At 50.3% G+C, this 19,671-nt stretch overlaps 1 protein-coding gene across 1 annotated transcript in view; it reads right to left on the bottom strand.

Annotated features, from left to right (window-relative positions):
• Positions 1-15,258: 15,258 nt before the first annotated feature.
• Positions 15,259-19,671, bottom strand: part of VIPR2 (vasoactive intestinal peptide receptor 2) — a 68,184-nt gene continuing 63,771 nt past the window's right edge. The window contains exons 10-13 of the mRNA XM_003802173.3: positions 19,525-19,616; positions 16,927-17,053; positions 16,821-16,862; positions 15,259-15,921 (exon numbers count right to left, since the gene is read on the bottom strand). Coding sequence (XP_003802221.1) covers positions 15,748-15,921; positions 16,821-16,862; positions 16,927-17,053; positions 19,525-19,616 — 435 coding nt within the window. The 3' untranslated portion in view covers positions 15,259-15,747. The remainder of the gene's footprint in view (positions 15,922-16,820; positions 16,863-16,926; positions 17,054-19,524; positions 19,617-19,671) is intronic.

Raw genomic sequence — 19,671 nt, 5'->3', positions numbered from 1 at the left:
AGTTCCCACCTCAAGAAACCACTTTCTTTACTCATCTGTAACAAGCAACTCCTCATCCTTTCAAGTTTGATCACGAGGCGGCTGCAGTTCTGCCCATCTTCAGGCTCCACTTCTGTTCCTGGTTCTCCTGCAGTTTCCACCACATCTGTAGCTCCTCCCTCCACTGAGGCCTGGAGCTCCTCACAGTCAGCCAGGAGGGACGGAATCCACTTGTTAATGATGAGATTTGGACCTCCTCCCATGAATTGTAAATGTTCTTAATGGCATCTAGAATAGTGAATCCTTTCCATGTTTCCAATTTACTTTGTTCAGATCCATTAGAGAAATCACTGTCTGTGGCAACTATAGCCTATGAAATTTATTTCTTAAATAATAAGATTGAAAGTCAAGGGCGGCACCTGTGGCTCAGTGAGTAGGGCGCTGGCTCCATATACCAAGGGTGGCGGGTTCTAAACCTGGCCCCAGCCTAACTGTAACCAAAAAATAGCTGGGCGTTGTGGTGGGCGCCTGTAGTCCCAGCTACTGGAGAGGCTAAGGCAAGAGAATCACTTAAGCCCAGGAGTTGGAGGTTGCTGTGAGCTGTGATGCCACAGCACTCTACCAAGGGCAATAAAGTGAGATTCTGTCTCTACAAAAAAAAAAAAAAAAAAAAAGAAAAAGAAAGTCAAAACCACTCCTTGAGTCATGGGCTGCAGAGGGAACACTGGTGGTAGACATGAAGACAACCTCAGTCTCTGTCAGAGCTCTCAGGTGACCAGGCACATTGTTAATGAGCAGGAATATTTTGAAAAGACTTTTTTTTTGTTCTTTTTTGGTTTGAGCAGTAGGTCTCAACGATGAGCTTACAATAAGAGGAAGACCATAATTCTGAAAGGGCTCTGGGATTTGGGGGATGGTAAATGAGCACTGGCTTCCACTTACAGTCACCAGGTGCATTAGCCACTCATAAGAGTCAGCCTGCACTGACTTCTCTCTATGAAAGTCCTACGTGGCATTTTCTTCTGAGAGAAGCCTGTTGTGTCTACAAGGAAAACCTGCTGTCCAGTGTAGCCACCTCCATTGGAGATCTCAGTCAGACCTTCTGATCACTTGCTGCAGCTTTTCCATCAGCACCTATTGCCTCACTTTGCACACTCCTCCAAGCCAAACAAATCACAGCCCTAAAGAATCCTGACTTCTTTACTTAATGAAAAGCTTACTGGGTTTGCAAATTATTAATTCATCTCATCAGGATGTGTATTTCATGAACTACTTTAAGAAAAGGAATGGCAGTGGTAACAGAATCCCAGCCTTCTGCTTTTAGTCCAGGATTTCTTCTGTTAAACCTACAGTGTGTCTCACTTAGGAATTTGCAAAATGTGACAGAGATGTTATCAGTTCTTCTCCACTGGGCCATCCTATGCATGGGGCAATGGGGACTGGGGGGCTGGGGGAGGCAGGAGGGGTCAGGGGGTCCAGAGGGGAGCCAGGGAGGGCTGGGGGTCCAGGGCGGCCCAGGCTTTGGGGGTATTTACAGGTCTTTCCTTCTGAGAAGGGCAGCTGCAGGGCTGCACAGAGCCACTCTCCATCAAGAGCCACTCTCAGCAGCAGTCTCTTCCTGCAGCCCCACCCCTGGTTGCTTTGCTAAGTGTGGGATGCCAGTTACTTTGCCTGCTGATCAGGGCTATTCTCCTTCCCTTCTGTACTTGGTTCTGGGTTTTTCTGCTGAGTCCTCTGAGATGTGCCAGGCTCACCCTCCTTCCTGGACCATCCTTTGTAAACACATCTCCATCCAGACAGGTGCCTCTGCTTTGACTGGAAGGCAAGTCAGGCTGACTGCGCTTTGGATGCTGGGGTTGGGGTGGGGTGTCATCCATTTTAACTGAGCTTCCTGCATGGTGGAGGAGCTGCTTTCCACACTGAAAATGCCACAAGTCCTGTGAGACTCACAAAAAAATTAGTCATGACAGCGAATATGCAAAGCTGTCTGCACAGAGCTGATCCTCCTTCCAGACTCTTCCATCTCCTTCCATTAGCCTCTGTCTGCATCTGAGGGAGGGTTGCCAGGTCTTACTTGAATTGATTTTGTAGTTGTAAATAGCTGTTCCAGAATTTTGGAAACTTGCATCCACTGAATGAAGATTGCCTTTCTCCTTTAATTGCAGACGGTTCCCATCTTTAAAAATTAAGGGCACATTCATCTCGTGGCCTGCCCTGCATGAGCTGGTGAGAAGCCAGCTCTGCACCTGCAGGGGGGCTGATACTGGAGCCAGGCAAATCATGGAGATGCAGGTTCTGAGGTTGGGGGCTGCTGACGGGAGGCCAGACAGGGTCTGGGAAGCCCAAGCATCCAGAGTGAAGCCTCACCACTGCCTCAGCGGCCAGTAGGCTCCCTCTGAAAGCACAAATCCTGTGAAAAGAAAAATATTTGCTGCAGTCCCTTCAGTCACAGGCATATCCACACATGCAGGACATGACCTTCCTGGAGAGTCATGTGTCCGATAGGTGAACCCTGGTGGGAGACATGTGGGGCTGGGGCTGCTATAATGTTCTGAGCTCAACCAGAAGGGACATCCATTGTTTCAATAGCAAGACTGTATTTGAGCTTCTCACAGACACAAGAGGTTGATCTCATTACATATTTACCCAGTTGCCTTTGGAGTAGCAGTAGATGTTTGTTGGGCAATGCTACCCTGATTCTTGTACAATTCTCCAAATCAGTGGTTCTCAACCTGTTGGTTGTGACCCCTTTGGGGGTTGAACAACCCTTTCACAGGGGTTGCCTGAATACATCCTACATATCAGATATTTACGTTATGATTCATAACAGTAGCAAAATTACAGTTATAAAGTAACAATGAAAATAATTTTATGGTTTGGGGTCACCACAACATGAGGAACTGTATTAAAGGGTCGTGGCATTAGGAAGGTTGAGAACCACTGCTCCAAATCCTCATGAGCCCCTTTGGTGCAACACAACACAGGAGAGACCTGAATGCAGCTCTGCAGAGTCTAAACTTGAGTTTCTGTGCACCGTGGCTGGGAGTGGCCGAAGGTAAAGGAGGAGAGAACTGCGAAGGATGAGCCTCAAGTCAGCTAGAGGGAGGAGACCAGAATTGGGGGGCTCAGGGAGATACTCCACAGTCAGGGGATCTCAGAGTTGGGGAGCTCAGAAAGAGAACCAGGTCAAGGGATATCAGAGATGGGGGGCTCAGGGAGAGACTCCAGTCAGGAGATATCAGAGTTGGGGAGTTCAGTGAGAGACCCTAGGTTAGAGGATGTCAAAGTGGGGGGTTCAGGGAGAGACTGCAGGTCAGAGTTGGGGGGCTCAGGGAGAAACTCCACAGTCAGGGAATGTCAGAGTGGGGGGCTCATGGAGAGACCCCATGGTCAGGGCACGTCAGAGTCAGGGGCTCAGGCAGGGGACTATACAGTCAGAGGTTTCTAGACTGAAACCTCAGTCTTCGTGCTCCTGGAACACAGATCCCCCTCACCTCAGCCTATCACCCCCACCCCTACCCCCATGGTGGACAAATCCCCTCTCTGGGCCCTGCCATGAGATCGGGGACTCTGTGGGGCAGCTCAGGGCTAATGGAGCTCCTGTGGGGCCAGGCTGAGGATAAAGTTTGCATTCTGAGGTGTGAGGGGTCATCTCTGTCTGATCTCTATCCCATGTCCTCCTGTGAGGAGCTGGTCCTATGCAGGCTGCAATCACCTGGACTCATTGGAATCCCACTAAAACCCATAGTCTGTGCTTCCCTGGCCTACTGACCTGCCTTCCCAAAGAGGAGCTGAGTTTCTTCTTCAGAGAATATGAAACCTTAGAGGGAGAAGCCCATATGCCTGAAATTGGCAGGAAATCTATGACAAAAGTCTCAAAACAGCAGGGAACAGAGGTTCCACCAGAGGCTGAAGGATCCCACCAAGGTGGGAACTGTTCACTGCAAGGAAGAGGCTCCGGATGTCAGTACAGGACACACCAGAAGTGACGCAAGAAACACCTGACACAAAAACAATGACAAGAAACTTAAAAAATACTTGACATTCCAATATCTGACTAGCAGGAATTCTGGACAAAAAAATGGATAAAGTGGAGGAAAAAATTATTGAGAAAGTACAATTTCCAGATTAAACAGGCCCCAAGTGCCCAGATAAATGGATGGGAACAGCCAGACCGAGGTCTGGCTTCCCTGAGCTTCAGAGCAGCAAGAGCCAGGAGCTGGGGTGGGAGGGTGCTGCATCCGCACTCCAAAGTTCACCAAGGAAGGGCTTTGCTTTCTGTGTTTGTGATCCCAGACAACTTTCTCTCCAATGTATTCTTTAGAAAGCTGCTTGAGGATGTACCTGAAGAAAACCAGGTAGTCAGGAAGGAGAAAACACAGGCCTGGGATGTTGTCTCACTCAGTGTGGTCTTGAGGACAGGGAGTTTCCATGGCACTGGCATCAGGGTGGGCACACTGGGGGAGAAAGTTCAGAGAGTGGGCAGTATGGGAGGAAGAGAAATGGCAACTCTGCCCCAGTCAACTGCGGTTGTGTCCTGAAGCCCCAGAGCCCCAGGCCTGAGCCAGCCTGCTCCCTGGGGGAGGCTCTCTGTACTGAGCAGGTCCACATGGTGGAGGGCCAACCCCTGGCCCCACCAGCCTCCCAAACTCACCCTGCGTGGCTCTTCTTTGGCTGGTTCTGACTTGTATCTTTTCACTAATAAAACTGAGCTTAAGTATAGCACTTTCCTGTCCGTGTTCTGTGAAACATTCTGCCAAAGAGGCAGTAGGAACCCTGAATTTGTGGCTGGTGGCCAGAAGTATGGGTGATTTGGGGCCCGAGCTTGCAGCAGGGCTCCAGTGAGGACAGCCTTGTGCAGGACTGTGCCCCTCCCAAGACCCAGGTGCTAGTGGTCAGAAGGATTTGCAGTTAATATCCGTCATTGAGTTCTTGTTTTTTTAATTTTATGGATTTGAGTAAGTGATGAAAAAGTGTTAAGATGCAGAGTAAATTCAGGCATGTGTCATGCTGTAGCTGTGGTATTATGAATAGCACAAAAATTTAAGGGAATATTCTACTGGGTTTTGAAAACTAGTATCCAGTTCAGCAAAGGAGCCACTTGTCATTGACAAATAAGTTTTAGGATACATTTTCTTTACTTTTGTTTTATGCAGTGGCCTAAATGAAAATATCCACATATATCCATGTCAGAACTGCCCATTCTTCAACTACAACTGTAAGTCAGCTGCAGATACAAGCATTTGACAAAAATCAACAAAAGCAATCTGTGAGGATCACTTATCTATTTGGCATTTATTGAGCAGTATTATATAATCTATTTTGTTTTTTGCAAGTTGTGTGCTCCACATCCTTTAATTCAATAAAGCTTATAATAAACTTGTGTATATATACATTTATCTACTTTTCCCCAGAGAGCTAGTTAGACATTGCCCAGCATGACAATGACCAAACAGGTAACCAAGGCAACTTCCCTGTGGGGCTGGGGTAGGCATCTGCCTTCTCTGAGGCTGAAGCATCTTCCTGGGCCCAGAGTAAGTTGAGATTCTTTATCAGGAGAAGGTGGGTCTTGCCGTGATTGTAGTCACCAAATTTGACTGAATGTGCTATGTCTCCGTCTCAGATTTTACCACGTGAGTCCTGCTTCTCATTATGAGAGACAAACCCAGGATGCCCAGTGGGACCTGCATGTAGGGTGAGGTGGACCCTGCAGAAGGAAAAGTCTGTGGTGCTATCACAAAGGGTCCCTCGACCTTCAATTGGCCTTCCCATGACCCTTAAGTGAGCTCTGAACTCCTTGATCTCTCTTTAGAGCACAAGTGGACCACTCTGGTCAGTGTGCAGGTGGCCCCAGGCCTTCTCTGTTGCCAATCTTCCATTTCACTGAGGAAGGATGCAAGTGTGTGTGAGGTGCTTTTGTGGGGCCCTGCCAGCCCTCTGGGCAGGTGAGTGCAGAGCTCCGTGCCACAGCTGGGCCACATGTGTCCAGAATTGTAGCAGCTCTGCACACCTGGCTCTGAATGTCCCCAAGGAGCCGGTGTGAGGTCAGGTGGGTCCCTATTCTCTGGAATGAGCCTGTGGGAAGGCCACCCTATGTTACCGTTTTCTCCCTCTGAGCAGGGATAAAGCAAGGAAGCCAGTGTCTGTGTCACCTGTGGTCCCTGCACTTTCCTGACAATAAAAGGGGCTTGCGACTCTGTATCCAGTTCATGTCTTTGTATCCTGAAATATCCACATTGTGACTCTGTTGGAGAGGTGGTGAAGACAGGGCACCTTGTATCCTGGGCCAGATTCCCATGTATTTCTCTATGTGGCTCATGCTCAAGTGCCACCAGCAGTTAACATGCAGCAGGGCAGGGGCCATCTGACAGTGACGCTTCTTGTTCTGAGGACACAGTGGTGACCAGGACACCATTCTTGTCTGGTGGAAAAATCTCGTCCATGATTCAAGCTATCCTCACATGTGGGAAGAGTGCCTAGGCATTATCAGATGTGTAGGCCTGGAGTGGGGACCCTCACTCCCCCTTTAGTCTGGGAGGGTGCTTGCAGTGAGGTATCCATGTTGATGAGGCCAGCAGGACATTTGGCTGAGCAGGGCAGAGCCAGCTGGGGAGAAATGTGGTGTGTTGGTTGGTTTGGAGCAGAGAGTGAGCAAGAGAAGCTCAGCAGAGCAGGTGGGAGCCCAGGCAGCCTGTTCAGCAGGGAGGTCACACAGCCCCCTGAGGAAGGGCCTAGCTGTCCCAGGCAGAGCTACTGCACAATTGAGCTGCACTTGGGCAGGCCCCTCTTGGGACTGGTTTGGGGAAGAAGGGAGCAGGACTAGCTCAGCTTAACCCTAATCCTGACCCTACCCCAACTCTAACCCTAGGGAGCTATTGGCCCAGAAGGCAGAATCAACAAGAGTGGCAACCAACCCCAGGGATGGGAGGAGAACAAAGAAGTCAGAAGTGTTCTAAGGCTTCTGGCTTGGAAAAAGGAGAGGAAAACAGGTTGGGGAAGATGCAATTTGTTCCTTTTATGATGTCAAACTGACACCACTGATTTTCTTTTAAAAATCTGTTATAACATCTGTATTTTAAGCTACAGATATCCCTCCAAGAGTTGCTTTTGCTGTATCCTACAAATTTTGACACAGTGTGTTTTTCTCATCATTCAGTTCAAAGCAGTTTGAAATTTGTCTTGTGATTTATCCTTCAATCTATTTAGGCATGATTGCTTAATTTTCAAATATTTGGTATTTTCTGGCTATTTTTTTTTTTATTTCAGTTTTTGGCCAGGGCCGGGTTTGAACTTAGGGGGCTGGCACCCTACTCCTTTGAGCCACAGGTGCTGCCCTCTGGCTATGTTTTTGTTATTAATTCCTAGTTCAACTCCATTATGGTCAGAGAATCACCACTCTATGGTTTAATTCCTTTGAACTTTATCAGGACTTGTTCTACGATCCAGCATGTGGTCCCCCTTGTTGAACATTGCATGTGTTACTTGAAAAAAATACATTTTGCATTTGTTCTAAGAAGTGTTGTCTGTATGCTGATTGGGCCAAGTTGGTTAATATTGCTCAAATATTCTATATCCTTACTGGCATTTAATGTTCACCCTGGTCTGTCAGCTACACAGAGAAAAGAGTGTTAAAATCTCCAGCTATGTGGGTTTGTCTATTTCAGTTCTGGTGATTCTGTTTCAAGTTCCTTGAAGATCTGTCATTAGGCACGTGAACATTTAGAGTTCTGTTTTCTTGTTGAACTAAACTTCATCACTGTAAAATGGAAGAAGATGTTGAATGTGGGATGGGCACCCAGGGGAAGGTGTCTTCGGCACAGGAGATGTGCAGACGCCCCAGCCGTGTGCCCTATAATTGGGACCACATGTGTCAGATAATAAGGGCTTTTCCCTTTCTTGGTTCATTTGTTCAAAAAGTGGCTGTTCTAAATTTTATCCCATAATATCCCTGCTAGGGGAGTAATTGGATCACATAATTTGTTCTGCATTATTAATGGTTTGTTTGGCAGAGTTAATCACAACCAGGAATGCACAGTGGTGGGAATGTGGGTTGCAGATGACACTAGCAGAGCTGTTTTGAGGCTGATGACCCCTTTCAGGGCACAGGGCAGTTAACTGTTTCCTCTGCATGTGGCGACTGCTTTCCCATGTTTCTGGCTTCACTCAGCAACACTCAGGCCCCCACTTGGCTGACTCTGAATGGCAGATGGCCCTGGGATGCACACTCCTGGACATGTCCCCTGAACATCAGGCCTCATTCTACTTGCTGAGCTACCATTATTTAATCATTTAGTGATTGGTCATTTTGGATTTCAATTCTTCAATGGTGGTGTTATAAATAACATCACATGACCATTCTAACACAAAAATCATTGTGTATAACTCTGAATGTTTAATTAGGGAAAATCCCTAGAAATGGAATTACTGACTTGAATGGAATAAACATTTTAAAGTTTGTAATATGTTTAAAGTTTGTGGAGTAAATAAGTGTGTAATAATAACAAGCTTCATGGTAAGCAAATGGCACACTGTGGTGGTGTGGTGACACCATGATCTGCCCCAGTGTGTACTGCATACACGTGCTCCGACTTGTACCATGGGGTGTGTGGTGTCTTCCCCAGCACTGCAGCTTCCAGTTCCAATTCTTTTTAAATTTTTTTTGTCAGTTTTTTTTTTTGGCTGGGACTGGGTTTGAACCTGCCACGTCCAGTACATGGGGCCGGTGACCTACTCCTTGAGCCACAGGTGCCGCCCTGGTTCCAATTCTCTTTTACTAACTGGAGGGGAGCGATCTGTTCCTCACTCTCTGCCCTGCGCAGTGTTTCCTGGTTATCTGTTCATAGGCATTTGCAGGTCTTCATCTCTTTCTTATTGACCTATAAGCACCCATGGGGGATCAGAATCTTTCGCCTAAGAAGAAATCAGAGATAGCTGAACCTGCTGAGTGTTCAGTCAATGGGGTGGGGTGGGGCAAGAGCAGTACCTGCTGTGAAAATGCGTGTGTTCTTAGAAACTTTGACCAAAAAATACATTTTTAGTGATTCTTCTACTAAGATAGGGCCTTAAACTCTTTTCTCCCCTTTTGTTGAATCATTTTTTAAAAAAACATTCAAGCAAATAAAAATGTGTTTCTCTAGATAGTCAGGAATGGCCACGTCCTGAGTCTACACCATCGGGGAGGGATGGTAGAAACAGACTCAGCCAACAGCAGCTGAGGGGGCTTGGGAGGGTCCAGGGGCTGTGGGAGGCAGTTTGTCCAGACCCCTGAAGGACACTGTTTAGAGATCACAGTTGTTCAGGGTACCAGTGTCCAGCTGGTCTAGCTGAGGCCACAGCCTGGATGGAAGCTGGGGGAGATGGTGTTGACAGGCCCCACCATGGCTGCACCCTTTTCCCGTGGAAAGTTAAGAAGGTGGGGAAGCACTGGTGAAATTTTGGCTCATGGAGAACTTTGTTCGGATGGATTAATGGTCAATGTATTACCAGCCACTATCACCTGAATGGCCATCTATCTCCTGCAGGGTGCTGCTGGTCAGGCCCTAACAAGGCCAGATGAGCCCATGTGCCAACATCTGGAGGTTGTTTATTCACTTCCAAGGCTGCTGTCATATAGAAGTTGGGGGACTGGACCCCATGGTACTGGTTAAGGACCAGGGCACTCTGTGCACCCAGTGAAGTGTTGACTAACTAAATTTAGTCTAGAATGAAAATGCTTTGGAGAAACAACTACTTTAAGATGGGAAAATATTGTGTAACTTGTAACCTATGAGGGGGAGTCTGTTTAAGCTTATACTATGAGTAGTAATATTGCCGATGTTACTTTTACTGTAATAATAAAAAGTAACAAAGGGAAGAACAGGGCAGAGCAGGTCTTTTGGGATATCCCCCTGCTCTCTGGAATTGCTGGCTTTTCTGTAAATAAAAGTGAAACTATTGATGTCTCATCCACTTCTCCACTGATTGGCTTGGATGTCAGGTGGGACGGACTCCTGGGTCTGGCAACAGATGCCCATGGTATCTATCAGTGGTCAGTGGACAGCTAGACAGCAGCCCCATGAGATCTTATCCAGGGAGGCTGGTGGACCCCTTGGTGCAGGGTGCCAGTGGTGGCCCCTGCAATCCCAGGGAGCTGGTTTTGTTGCTGCTCCAATAGCTGATGTTGGCAACAGAGACAGAGGCAGCTGGGTTGTGCCTGTGGGATGTGGCCAGGACGTGCTGGTGAGATGTGCCTATGAGGGCACAGTGGGGATGTGCCTGTGGGACATGCCTGTGTGGACGTGATCTCTGGAGACACTGCTTGGCGTCTATCTACAGCTGCCCCCACCCATTCCACGGGCCTTGCCCATCACAAGTTTCTCTTGTGCTGAGTGGAAGGACCTCTTAGATGTCCTCAACACAGAGCTCCAGGCAGCCATAGCCACACAAAGGTTTGGTTTACGGGACCAAACTGAGGACCCACCATCTCCCTTTGGCCCTGCTCTGTGGGGGCCGCAAGGTGACCTTGCTGTGCTGTTTGGGTCATGGAGCCCTACCCTGCCTCTTCTGCCTGTTGACCCTGTGCTCTACCTGCCTCTTCCCTGGACCCTGCTCTTCCTGGTCTTGTCTGGACTTAGCCTATCACCTTTAGGGTGGTTCTCATGGATGGACCCTCCCTCTGATGGACCCCCCCAGCCCTGTATGCCCTTCTAAGGCCCCAGATGGAATTCCGGAGAAGTGCAGTTTGACTCACAGAAAGTTCACTTTCAACATTGCTCATGGTAGCATGTTGTTTAACTGACAATGACCATTTAGGCTGAAATCAGTCATCTGTGTGCTCCACCCCAAGCTGGGAGTCCTCTGGGGTGTGGTGTGGCATGGGGCATGTGGGAATGGCATGCTGCAGCCTCAGAGGGGTGAGGCTGAGCCATGGCTTGGGCTCTGATTCATTCTGGACACTTGTTGGAATTCTGGACTGGATATAGTTGAATAGATTTTATGTATAGCTTCTGCACCCCTTTTTTTTCTCTCTCACCTTCTGACTTTGGTTTCATAGGTAAGTGGGAAAAAGTATTTGTAATCAGATCAGTTTGGTGTTCACAAATCCATCTGACCTGTGACCAGGCTCATAGCCTTGCCTCCTAGCTGGCAGATCCCTTGTGTGCACGGGCACAGGCTGAAATAATACCCAGATGGTGAAACAGAAAATGAGGGAGGACCTGGATGATAATTTTAGCATAGCAAAACTTGAATTGATGAACAACTTTCTTACACTGTAACACACACAAACTTCACACACGAGCACACATGCACATGGCACTAACCTACTGAGTCTCATTATGGACACACACACACACACACACACACGACCCAAGCACTACTGGGTCTCGTTATGTACACACAAATAGCCCTAACCCTACTGGGTCTCATTATGGATATGTGCACATGACCTTCACCCTACTGGGTCTCATTATGGATAAATGCAGGTGACCCTAACCCTCCTGGGTCTCATTATGGATATGTGCATACGGCCTTAACCCTACTGGGTCTCAGTATGGATACATGCACATGACCTTCACCCTACTGAGTCTCATTATGGATAAGTACACATGACCTTAACCCTATTGGATCTCAGTATGGATACATGCACACTACCCTAACCCTACTGGGTTTCATTATGGATACATGCACACGGCCCTAACCCTACTGGGTCTCATTATAGATACGTGCACACAGCCCTGACCCTACTGGGTCTCATTATTTTGTGATTATTTTCCAATGGTTATTTTCCCTTTTGCTTCTCTGTTCTAGGTATGAGATAGAAGTGGCTTTTGGAAAGACCCCAGTAGCAGCCCCAGGGTGGTGTTCATGCTGGATCCGGCTATGCAGGGCCCAGAGAGATGTGGGGAGGAGCTGGGGCTACCTGTTGCCTCATGCCCACCTCTGTCTTTAGCCCTCCAGGGAACACAAAGGATGGACAGCCCATTTCCCCCCTATATTCCTGAGAATACTTTTCTGTATAAAAGTTGCCCTATACTAGTGGATCTCAACCTTCCTAATGCTGTGACCCTTTAATACAGTTCCTGTGGGTTGCAACCCATAGGTTGAGAACTGCTGCCCTACACCATTGTGACATCTCCTGCACAGACAGTGCTCTCAGAGCAAGGTGGCTAAGGACAGTGCTGTTCTGCTAAGCAGCGACTCCTGCCCTCACTAACTTCTGCGGTTCCTGAAAGCAGAAGAGCTAATTTGTAAAACAGTAGGTGCCACTGGTATTCAGGTGGCCACTTGGAGGCCCAGCCATAGCCCAGTGATGTTGGCAGGTCACACTGAGCTCAAATATATGTCAGAATTAAAGGAAAAACTTTTCATGTAGAGAAGGCACTTGCAGTCCCTCATAGTTAAAGACTTGAAAGAAGGTGTGTGTGGCGTCCTGCATGGCTACACTTGGGATGAAAGGCACTAATAGTGCATGTGCTGGGGGCAGCAAGCCGCCAACCTGGAGAGCAGACACCTGCCAGGGTTAAATGTGCAGACCTCTGGCCATCCCTTTCAGGAATTTGCTGTGTAGGAATGTGTGGGGAAACTTGTAAACCTGTGTGAAAGCAAGTCAAACGCCCATCACCAGGGCATGGATCAAAGGCACTACGTTATGTCCCTTCTGGGGAATATTATGCAGCTGTAAAAGCAATGAAGATCCAGGAAAGATGGCCACGATCTGTCTTGATAGTAAACAGCAGCTTGCAGGACCACTGTACAATGTGACTCAACTTCCAGGAATAAACAAAAGAAAGGCAGTGGGAGGGACAGGTCTGTGTAGACAGAGGGAATGAGACATCAGTCATGCAGTGGTCACCCAAAGGCACAGGACGGAGTTAGAGGTGTGCATCCTAGGTAACACTGGTCTATAACCTTGGAGGTTTTATAACTTTCCCGTATACTTTCTGTAATCATAAAGCCTTAAAACACAACCAACTAAAAAGTTGCCATCTTTGTGACAAAGAAACGTGTCCATCCTCATCAGTGAAGATGTTCAGATGGCCCTCACCCCACACACTGCAGTCCCCACAGTCACTCCCCGTATTGAGGCTCCTGCAGTCAGGTGGGAGGGTACCTTCCACTTGCTGTGCTCTCTGGAAATGCACCAAAGACTGGCCCATCTGGCTCATTTCCAAGCTCAGACTCTTGAGAATTTTATTTTTAGCGGAGTGCTCATTCCTCTTGACAATGCAGGCCAGAGCATGAAGTTTATTAGAAATAGATTCCATCTGCCTACAGGACTTGTTTAATACTTGGCACACATGGATACACACATGTGCATACACATGTGCACAAGGCCTCCTGGGAACACACATGCTCATGTGCACACACCCATACACATGTGCACATCTGTGCTCAGCCCTGCTACAGCTGACAGCATTTAGGCTCTGTGTAGCTGAGGGAGGCTTGCTGGAGGCAGCAGGGCAGAGGACGTCTGGTGTGCAGGGGCCTTGGGCAGGGCAAACCGATGCTCCCTTGGCCATGTGCTGCCAGGTGTCTGTGGTGGGCTCTAGGGCATGGTGGCTGTTTCCAGTCCTCTAAGGGGACCTCAGACCAGCTGAGACCTGGGCGGCCACACCCTCTACACTCTAGGACTCAGGACCAGTCAGACCAAATCCTTAGTCATGGTACAGATGTGAAATCAGGTTTTACTAAAGTATTTACACAGCTCATTCCCCTCAGTGGTGGGATCCACCACACCCCACACATGCTCGCCACATTTAAAAGTGCCTGCTAATTGTTGGCTCTGCTCACCAGCCAACTCAATGAGCAAATATTCAGAGCCACTTTGCCAGGCAAGAGAAGCTCCGCTCTGCTGACAATTGACTCGGGCACAGTGGAGCCTCGGAACATCTGCTGGCTGCTTAGTGCCTGCCACAACCACATGTGCTCAGCATCCCCAAAGTCTCGGCTCATTGTCCATGGCTGGCCCTCAACCCTTTCAGTCACAGCAAAGCCTCGTTTCCTCTACACCAGAGAGCAAGGGATGCCCAACCCTTTCTTCCAATTCCCGGGTGCCTGGCCTAGGCCTTGTGCCCCTATGACTCCTGGGGAGCTAACATGACCTCAGTCCTGGATAGAGCCTCTGTGGCCCCAGGAAATGGTGGGCTGGATATTTGCTAGCTCCTCTGACTGTGGCCAGCCTTGCAAACAACTCCAGACAAGCTTGGGACTTGCTTGGGCAAAAGTCCAGGGATGGTCCTTTATAACAGGGCAGCGAGGGGGCCAGCTTATAGTGGTCTCTGGGTGCTCTGGGTTCACCATCCCCTGTCTTATCTTATTAGGGACGTCTCATACACCTTGGTGATGGCTGACAGCATGGAGACTTCATTTTTGCTGGATAGACCCAGGGGAAGCCTGGTCCCTATGCCCTTTGGCCCCAGCCTAACCCCTCCCCCTGCCCGGCCATCCTGGTCTTAGTGTTGGGAATCAGCTGGTGCACAGGAGAGGCTCGCTTTTGAGGGGACGAGCAGAGTCACATGTGCTCAGAAGAACTGAGTGTGGCCATAGAGGAACTTGGTCTGGGTCTGGCTGAGTCTCAAGCCTGGCAGTGAGGGATGGGCACTGGCCTGGCCAGTGGCAGCTGTGCCCAACTTGCTCTTACCCCAGACCTCCCTCTTCATGTTTGTAGATGATCAAGGGGCCACAGTGGGGCCAACACAGTGCACCAAACTGTTCTCCATGTAAACAGAGAGATTCTAACATCACCTTCATCCAGAGTAGCTTCCTGTTCCCACCAGATCACATCCATGGCCTGCACAGCTGTTGGTGGGTGGGGGGTGGGAGGGCATGACTGCAGCTGGCCTGGTGCATGTGGGTACAGCCCTTGGGCAGGGGCTGTAAATGCCAATGACCCCCCTCTCAAGATCATGACCCAGTAGTCTCAGCCCCCTTCCCTCGGGAGTCAGGAGGGCAGGACAGGGGTGCTGGGGTGGGATGCAGGGTGTGGGATGGGAGAGTACAGGGCAGGGGGGTGCAGAGCTTGGGGTGCAGGACTGGAGGGGAGCAAGTTGGAGCTGTAGGCAGAGGGTAGTGTGGTACAGGGTAGGGGTGCAGACTGGGGTGGCTCAAAGTAGGAGTGTAGGGCAGGAGTTGTAAGTTAGGGAGTACAGGGTACAGGATGGGGTGGTACACAGTAGGTGGTACAACACTAGCAGGTGCAGGGAGAGGGCAGGGTAGAGGGTGCAGGGTAGGGGATGCTGGGTAGGAGCTGCAGGACTAGGGGTGCAGGTTGGGGGGTCAAAGGTGGGCTGGGATGTAGTGGGGTACAGGAGTGGGGGTAAAGTTTAGGGTTGAGGGCAGAGGATACAGGGTTGGGGGAGCTGCTGAGTGGAGGGCTGCCCTCTTACTGATTTTACTAGGGCCATCGGTATCCTAGCAATGTTTAGCCTCCCAATAGGTCCCTATTCCTCCACCCTGCAGTATGTGGGCCACAGCTCTGGGCCCGTCCTTGTGATGCTTCAGGTACCACACCCACATTCCATCTCTGTTCAGAAGTGGGTCCATCTAGGAGGCAGCTGAACATTATAAACCAAAGTTATCTAAATGCTGCCATGTTTAACAATGATTGGCATTTAAATCAAGTCAATTTCCATTTGACCCCAAGTCCACACAGGGATTAATCAGTGGCAGGTGGGTTATATAAAGGCCACGCTGGCTGGGAACGTGAGGAACGGGAGGTGTGCATGTCACACCACGCAGAAACCCATGTCCAGCCGTGCCACTCTGCAGATCCTGCTGTGGTGGTCACACCTAGATGACCGAGGTCTCTGTCTGCAGGAAGGACGCCGCGCGGGAGCCCCTGTGGAACTGCAGGGCGCCCTCTGAGCCGTGGCAGGAGATAGATGTGCTGCAGATCCTGTAATCCCGGCCTGGGAGTGGCCTCAGGCACTGGCTCCTCCATTTTCTCCTCAGCTCGCTCTGCACCTGGGCAGGAGAACAGGGGCATGAATGCAGGCCCCTTGGAAATGTGTCCCCAGCACAAGCCATCAGTTACCCCTCCCCCAGGTGTGCATCTCTCTGCATCCAGAGAGATGCACAGACGGGTGGGAAAAGGAGGTGGGGAGGGCCAGCAACCCCCAGATGAGGCTTCCAGTCCCATCGTCCCAGAGAGTTCACATATTTTTAGAAAGGGTCCTGCTTAGTGCTGGGGAAGCAAGAGCTGGGCTTCCCCTTTCTCCTTGTTCCCTGGGGCAGGGAAGGTGCTCTGGAACATTCAGGGTTGGGTAGGGGTCAAGTGAGGCCTGGGGCAAGTGAGTTGAGATAGGTGGAGGTCCTCGGCCAGCAGGAGGGACAAGGGGTCAGCCCTGTGGAAGTCATCAGCCAGGTAAACCCTCAGAGGAAATGCCAGTGGCTGGCAGGGCTGGATACAGTGGAGGCGTGGGCTTTCCTGAGCCACCCACCCAGGCCACCCTGCTGGCCGCATGTTTAGGGCTGAGCTGAGCCTTCACATCTGGGGAGTCTGTGAGCACTGGAGGGGCCAGTGGTGCAGAAGCTCCAAAGTGACATTGAACTGCATAAACTGCAAGCTCCTGGCAGTCTCTTGTCACTGATGTAGGTGGCCCTTGGTGCCAGCCATCTGACCCTGGAGCGGAGGCACAGTCTCTAGCCCTCCCCACCAGGGTCCCTCCTGACCAAGCCCTTCCCAGGACCTGGCAGGAAACCTGGAGGGGTTTGCAGAGGGGCTGGGAGTGATGCTTCTTGGGGTAGAGGGAGGACAGCACCAGCATGAGGCTGACCTGTAGCAGAGGGGCTCTTGGGCAGACAGGGCTTTGGGTAGCCCTCCCAGCCCAAGCATTTGTGCTGGGCCCTCGCAGGGGACTCACCTCGCTGTTCAGGAAGCAGTAGAGGACGGCCACTGCCAGGCCCTGCAGAGAGAAAGCCCCATCAGAGCCAGCACCAGCCTGGGCGGGACGCGCCTCGCACACCTACCTGGAAGGACCCGAGGCCCAGCTCAAACAGGATCTGGAACTTGGAGGAGATGCCAATGGGGAAGGCAAACACCATGTAGTGGACGCCGAACAGTGGGATGAGCAGCAGGGTGGACTTGGCCAGCCTCCTGAGCAGAGGAGAAGGGCACATTCAGCTGTGGACCTTGGGCTGCTGGGCAGGTAGTTAGGGGGTGGCTTTCTCTGAGTTAGGCAGGACCTGGCCCAGAGAGGACAGCCTGCTCTGAGGTCACCTGCCTGACAGCCTGGATGATACCACAGGGCCCTCAAGCCAGGCAGGGCCCTCCCCACTGATTTAGATTCTGGAGAGTCAAGTAAACCCTTCAAGTGTCTAGTGGGTTTTCTGTGTGTTGGAAGTGGATCTGCTGCACTCAGCTCTACCCCTAGGCAGGCAGATACCAATTTCCTCCGCGCCCCATCTAAGCCACCTTTCTGAACCTTCCCATGAATCAGGGTGCCCTAGAAACCTTGCTGAGATGTGGAGGTTCCTTCCAGAGTGGGAAGAGTGGGACCCTGGCCTGAAAGCCGGACCCGGCTGCTGTCTGGGACCCTCTTAGAGAACCCTTGCTGCATGTCAGCAGCACCTGGGCTATCACAACTCAGGGCAGCCTCCCCTATTCCAGGGGCATGAGGTCTCTCCAGAGGGACCTAGCCACAGTTCAGCACCTCCCCAGGCGACTCCAAGGGGGCCTGTGTGTCCAGCATGGGCCTCCTGAGGGGGTAGATGCTAGAGTATGCAGCCACTGAATAAATACCCAAGAGACCCACTGTGCAGCTAGAATGTTTAAGTGGAGGGCAGCCCCACCTGCTCTTACTATCCCTCCTGGCCTTTAGGGAAGAGCCTTCTGAACACATGGCTTTGGAGCCCAAGTTCTAGAAATGTGTTCTTTTTTCCCAAATTCCCTCACAGCAGAACATGCTGTGTCCTGTGTGTTCATGATAAGCCTAGAATACACCCAGAGCCCAGCCCGCCCTGAGGCAGGTGTGAGGGAGATGCAGCTGGACCCTGGGGCAGTGGGAGGGCTGGGCATTGCCCACCAGCCACCTGCATCCCCAGCTCCAGGAAGCAGCTGGTCCAGCGCGTGATGTGCGCACGCAGCTGGGGCTGGTGTATGGAAAGACGCCACCAGGTCCCTGTTATGAACATGCTTGAAATTTCTAGGAAAGAGGTTTCCCTGAGGCTGAGCCTCCTGGTTCCTGCCCAGGAGAGGCTGCTGCTTCTGAGGCCAGAGATTACACACAGAAGTGTCACAGAGGCCAGGGCAGAGCTGCCTTCCCTGTTGTCCTGGAGAAAGAACAGATTTTATTACCTCCACTTAATTTTGATTCCAAATAAACACATCACTGGGACCTGCATAACTAACACTTGATGAGCGTTAAGAAGAGGTCAGCACAGAAGCTAAATAAGATTTATAGAAAATCAAATTTCAATTTGAAGGGAACCCAGATGGTCTCTTCCTTGCTTCCTGCAGCCTCAGTACAAGGTCCAGGAGCTGTGTGCTTTACATCCATCCTTGGGGGTGAGAAACACTGCTGTCAAGGGGGAGAGACCACTGCTGTAGTATAGGACTGCTCATGGAGTCATGAGACTCCATGTGGGACCCATTCCAACATGGGCCGGAGGTAGAGCAGCTTGCTCCTTGAATTTTACACACTACTTGTCACACTTAAATTTATCTATTTACCAGACTTTCATAATACTTCCCACGATAGGCAGTAAGTGTATTTCAAATATTAGCCCCTTAATTCTCATAACCTGAGTAACAAATAATGTGATTATTACTTCCATTTTACAGATGGGATACAGTGGGGACATGATTTACTAGGCTGTGGGCTAGCATGTAAACCCAGTACTGAGCTTCTGCACCTGCTCCAATCTCACCCATCTTCCCAAGTGTGTCCCTGTGCTTTCTGAGGAAGGGCCAGGACCCCTAAGTCCCTGCCTGGTCTGTTGGAGCCCTACCCTAACCCAACCCTAACCCTGCCCTGATAAAGACTCATGGAATCTTCGAATTTCTCTATAGATTTCTCAGGTCATTCACTGGCCAGATGATGGAGAGTGACTTCCTCACCTCTGCTCTTCCTTCCTCCCCTTCTGAAGGCGATAGTGCCATCTTCATCATTTAATCACTCAGTCAACACACAGGGCTATCACTAAGCACAAGGTCTGGTGTGAGGTGCCAGCCACAGACATAGGGCCGGGGACCATGTGGTCTGGTGGTGAAGACAGAGGAGATGCAAAATAAAAGTAACGTGGCCAGGGAGAAAAAGAGCACCTCATGGGCACGAACACTGAGATGAAAGTCACTGGACACCGACACCCCACAGAGATGCAGGCTCTAAGCAGATCCCTGGTGCTCAGCCCCGAGCCTGTGCCAGACTGAGTGGGACCTGGGCCACCCGAGGTCTGTCTTAGACAACAAATCCCAGGCACCTTGGGGAGTCTCCACTGCTGCTGTCACAGGTTGGCCCAACCTCTAGGTGAGCCTGGCTGGACCACTGTCTGACTGCTGTGGCCAAAGGCTTGGTCCCCCTCCCTGTGACGATCTCCTAGGCTGGCAGGGGCTGAACATGTACTCACTTATATTGTGACCGGTCATTGCCACCAATGTCTGGCGATGTCAGCTTCTGCAGTAAGATTCTTATAATACTGATGAAAAGGACAAAATTGACCTGCAAAAGGAAACTATGTTTGTGTGTGATTTTGCACTCTGAGGATAGGGAGCAG

This window comes from Otolemur garnettii, unplaced genomic scaffold (genome assembly GCF_000181295.1).
Source record: "Otolemur garnettii isolate 467f Iridium unplaced genomic scaffold, OtoGar3 scaffold00235, whole genome shotgun sequence".
Lineage (NCBI taxonomy): Eukaryota > Metazoa > Chordata > Mammalia > Primates > Galagidae > Otolemur > Otolemur garnettii.
The sequence above is the reverse complement of the archived record's forward strand: the minus strand, read 5'-3'. Positions and strand labels throughout refer to the sequence as shown.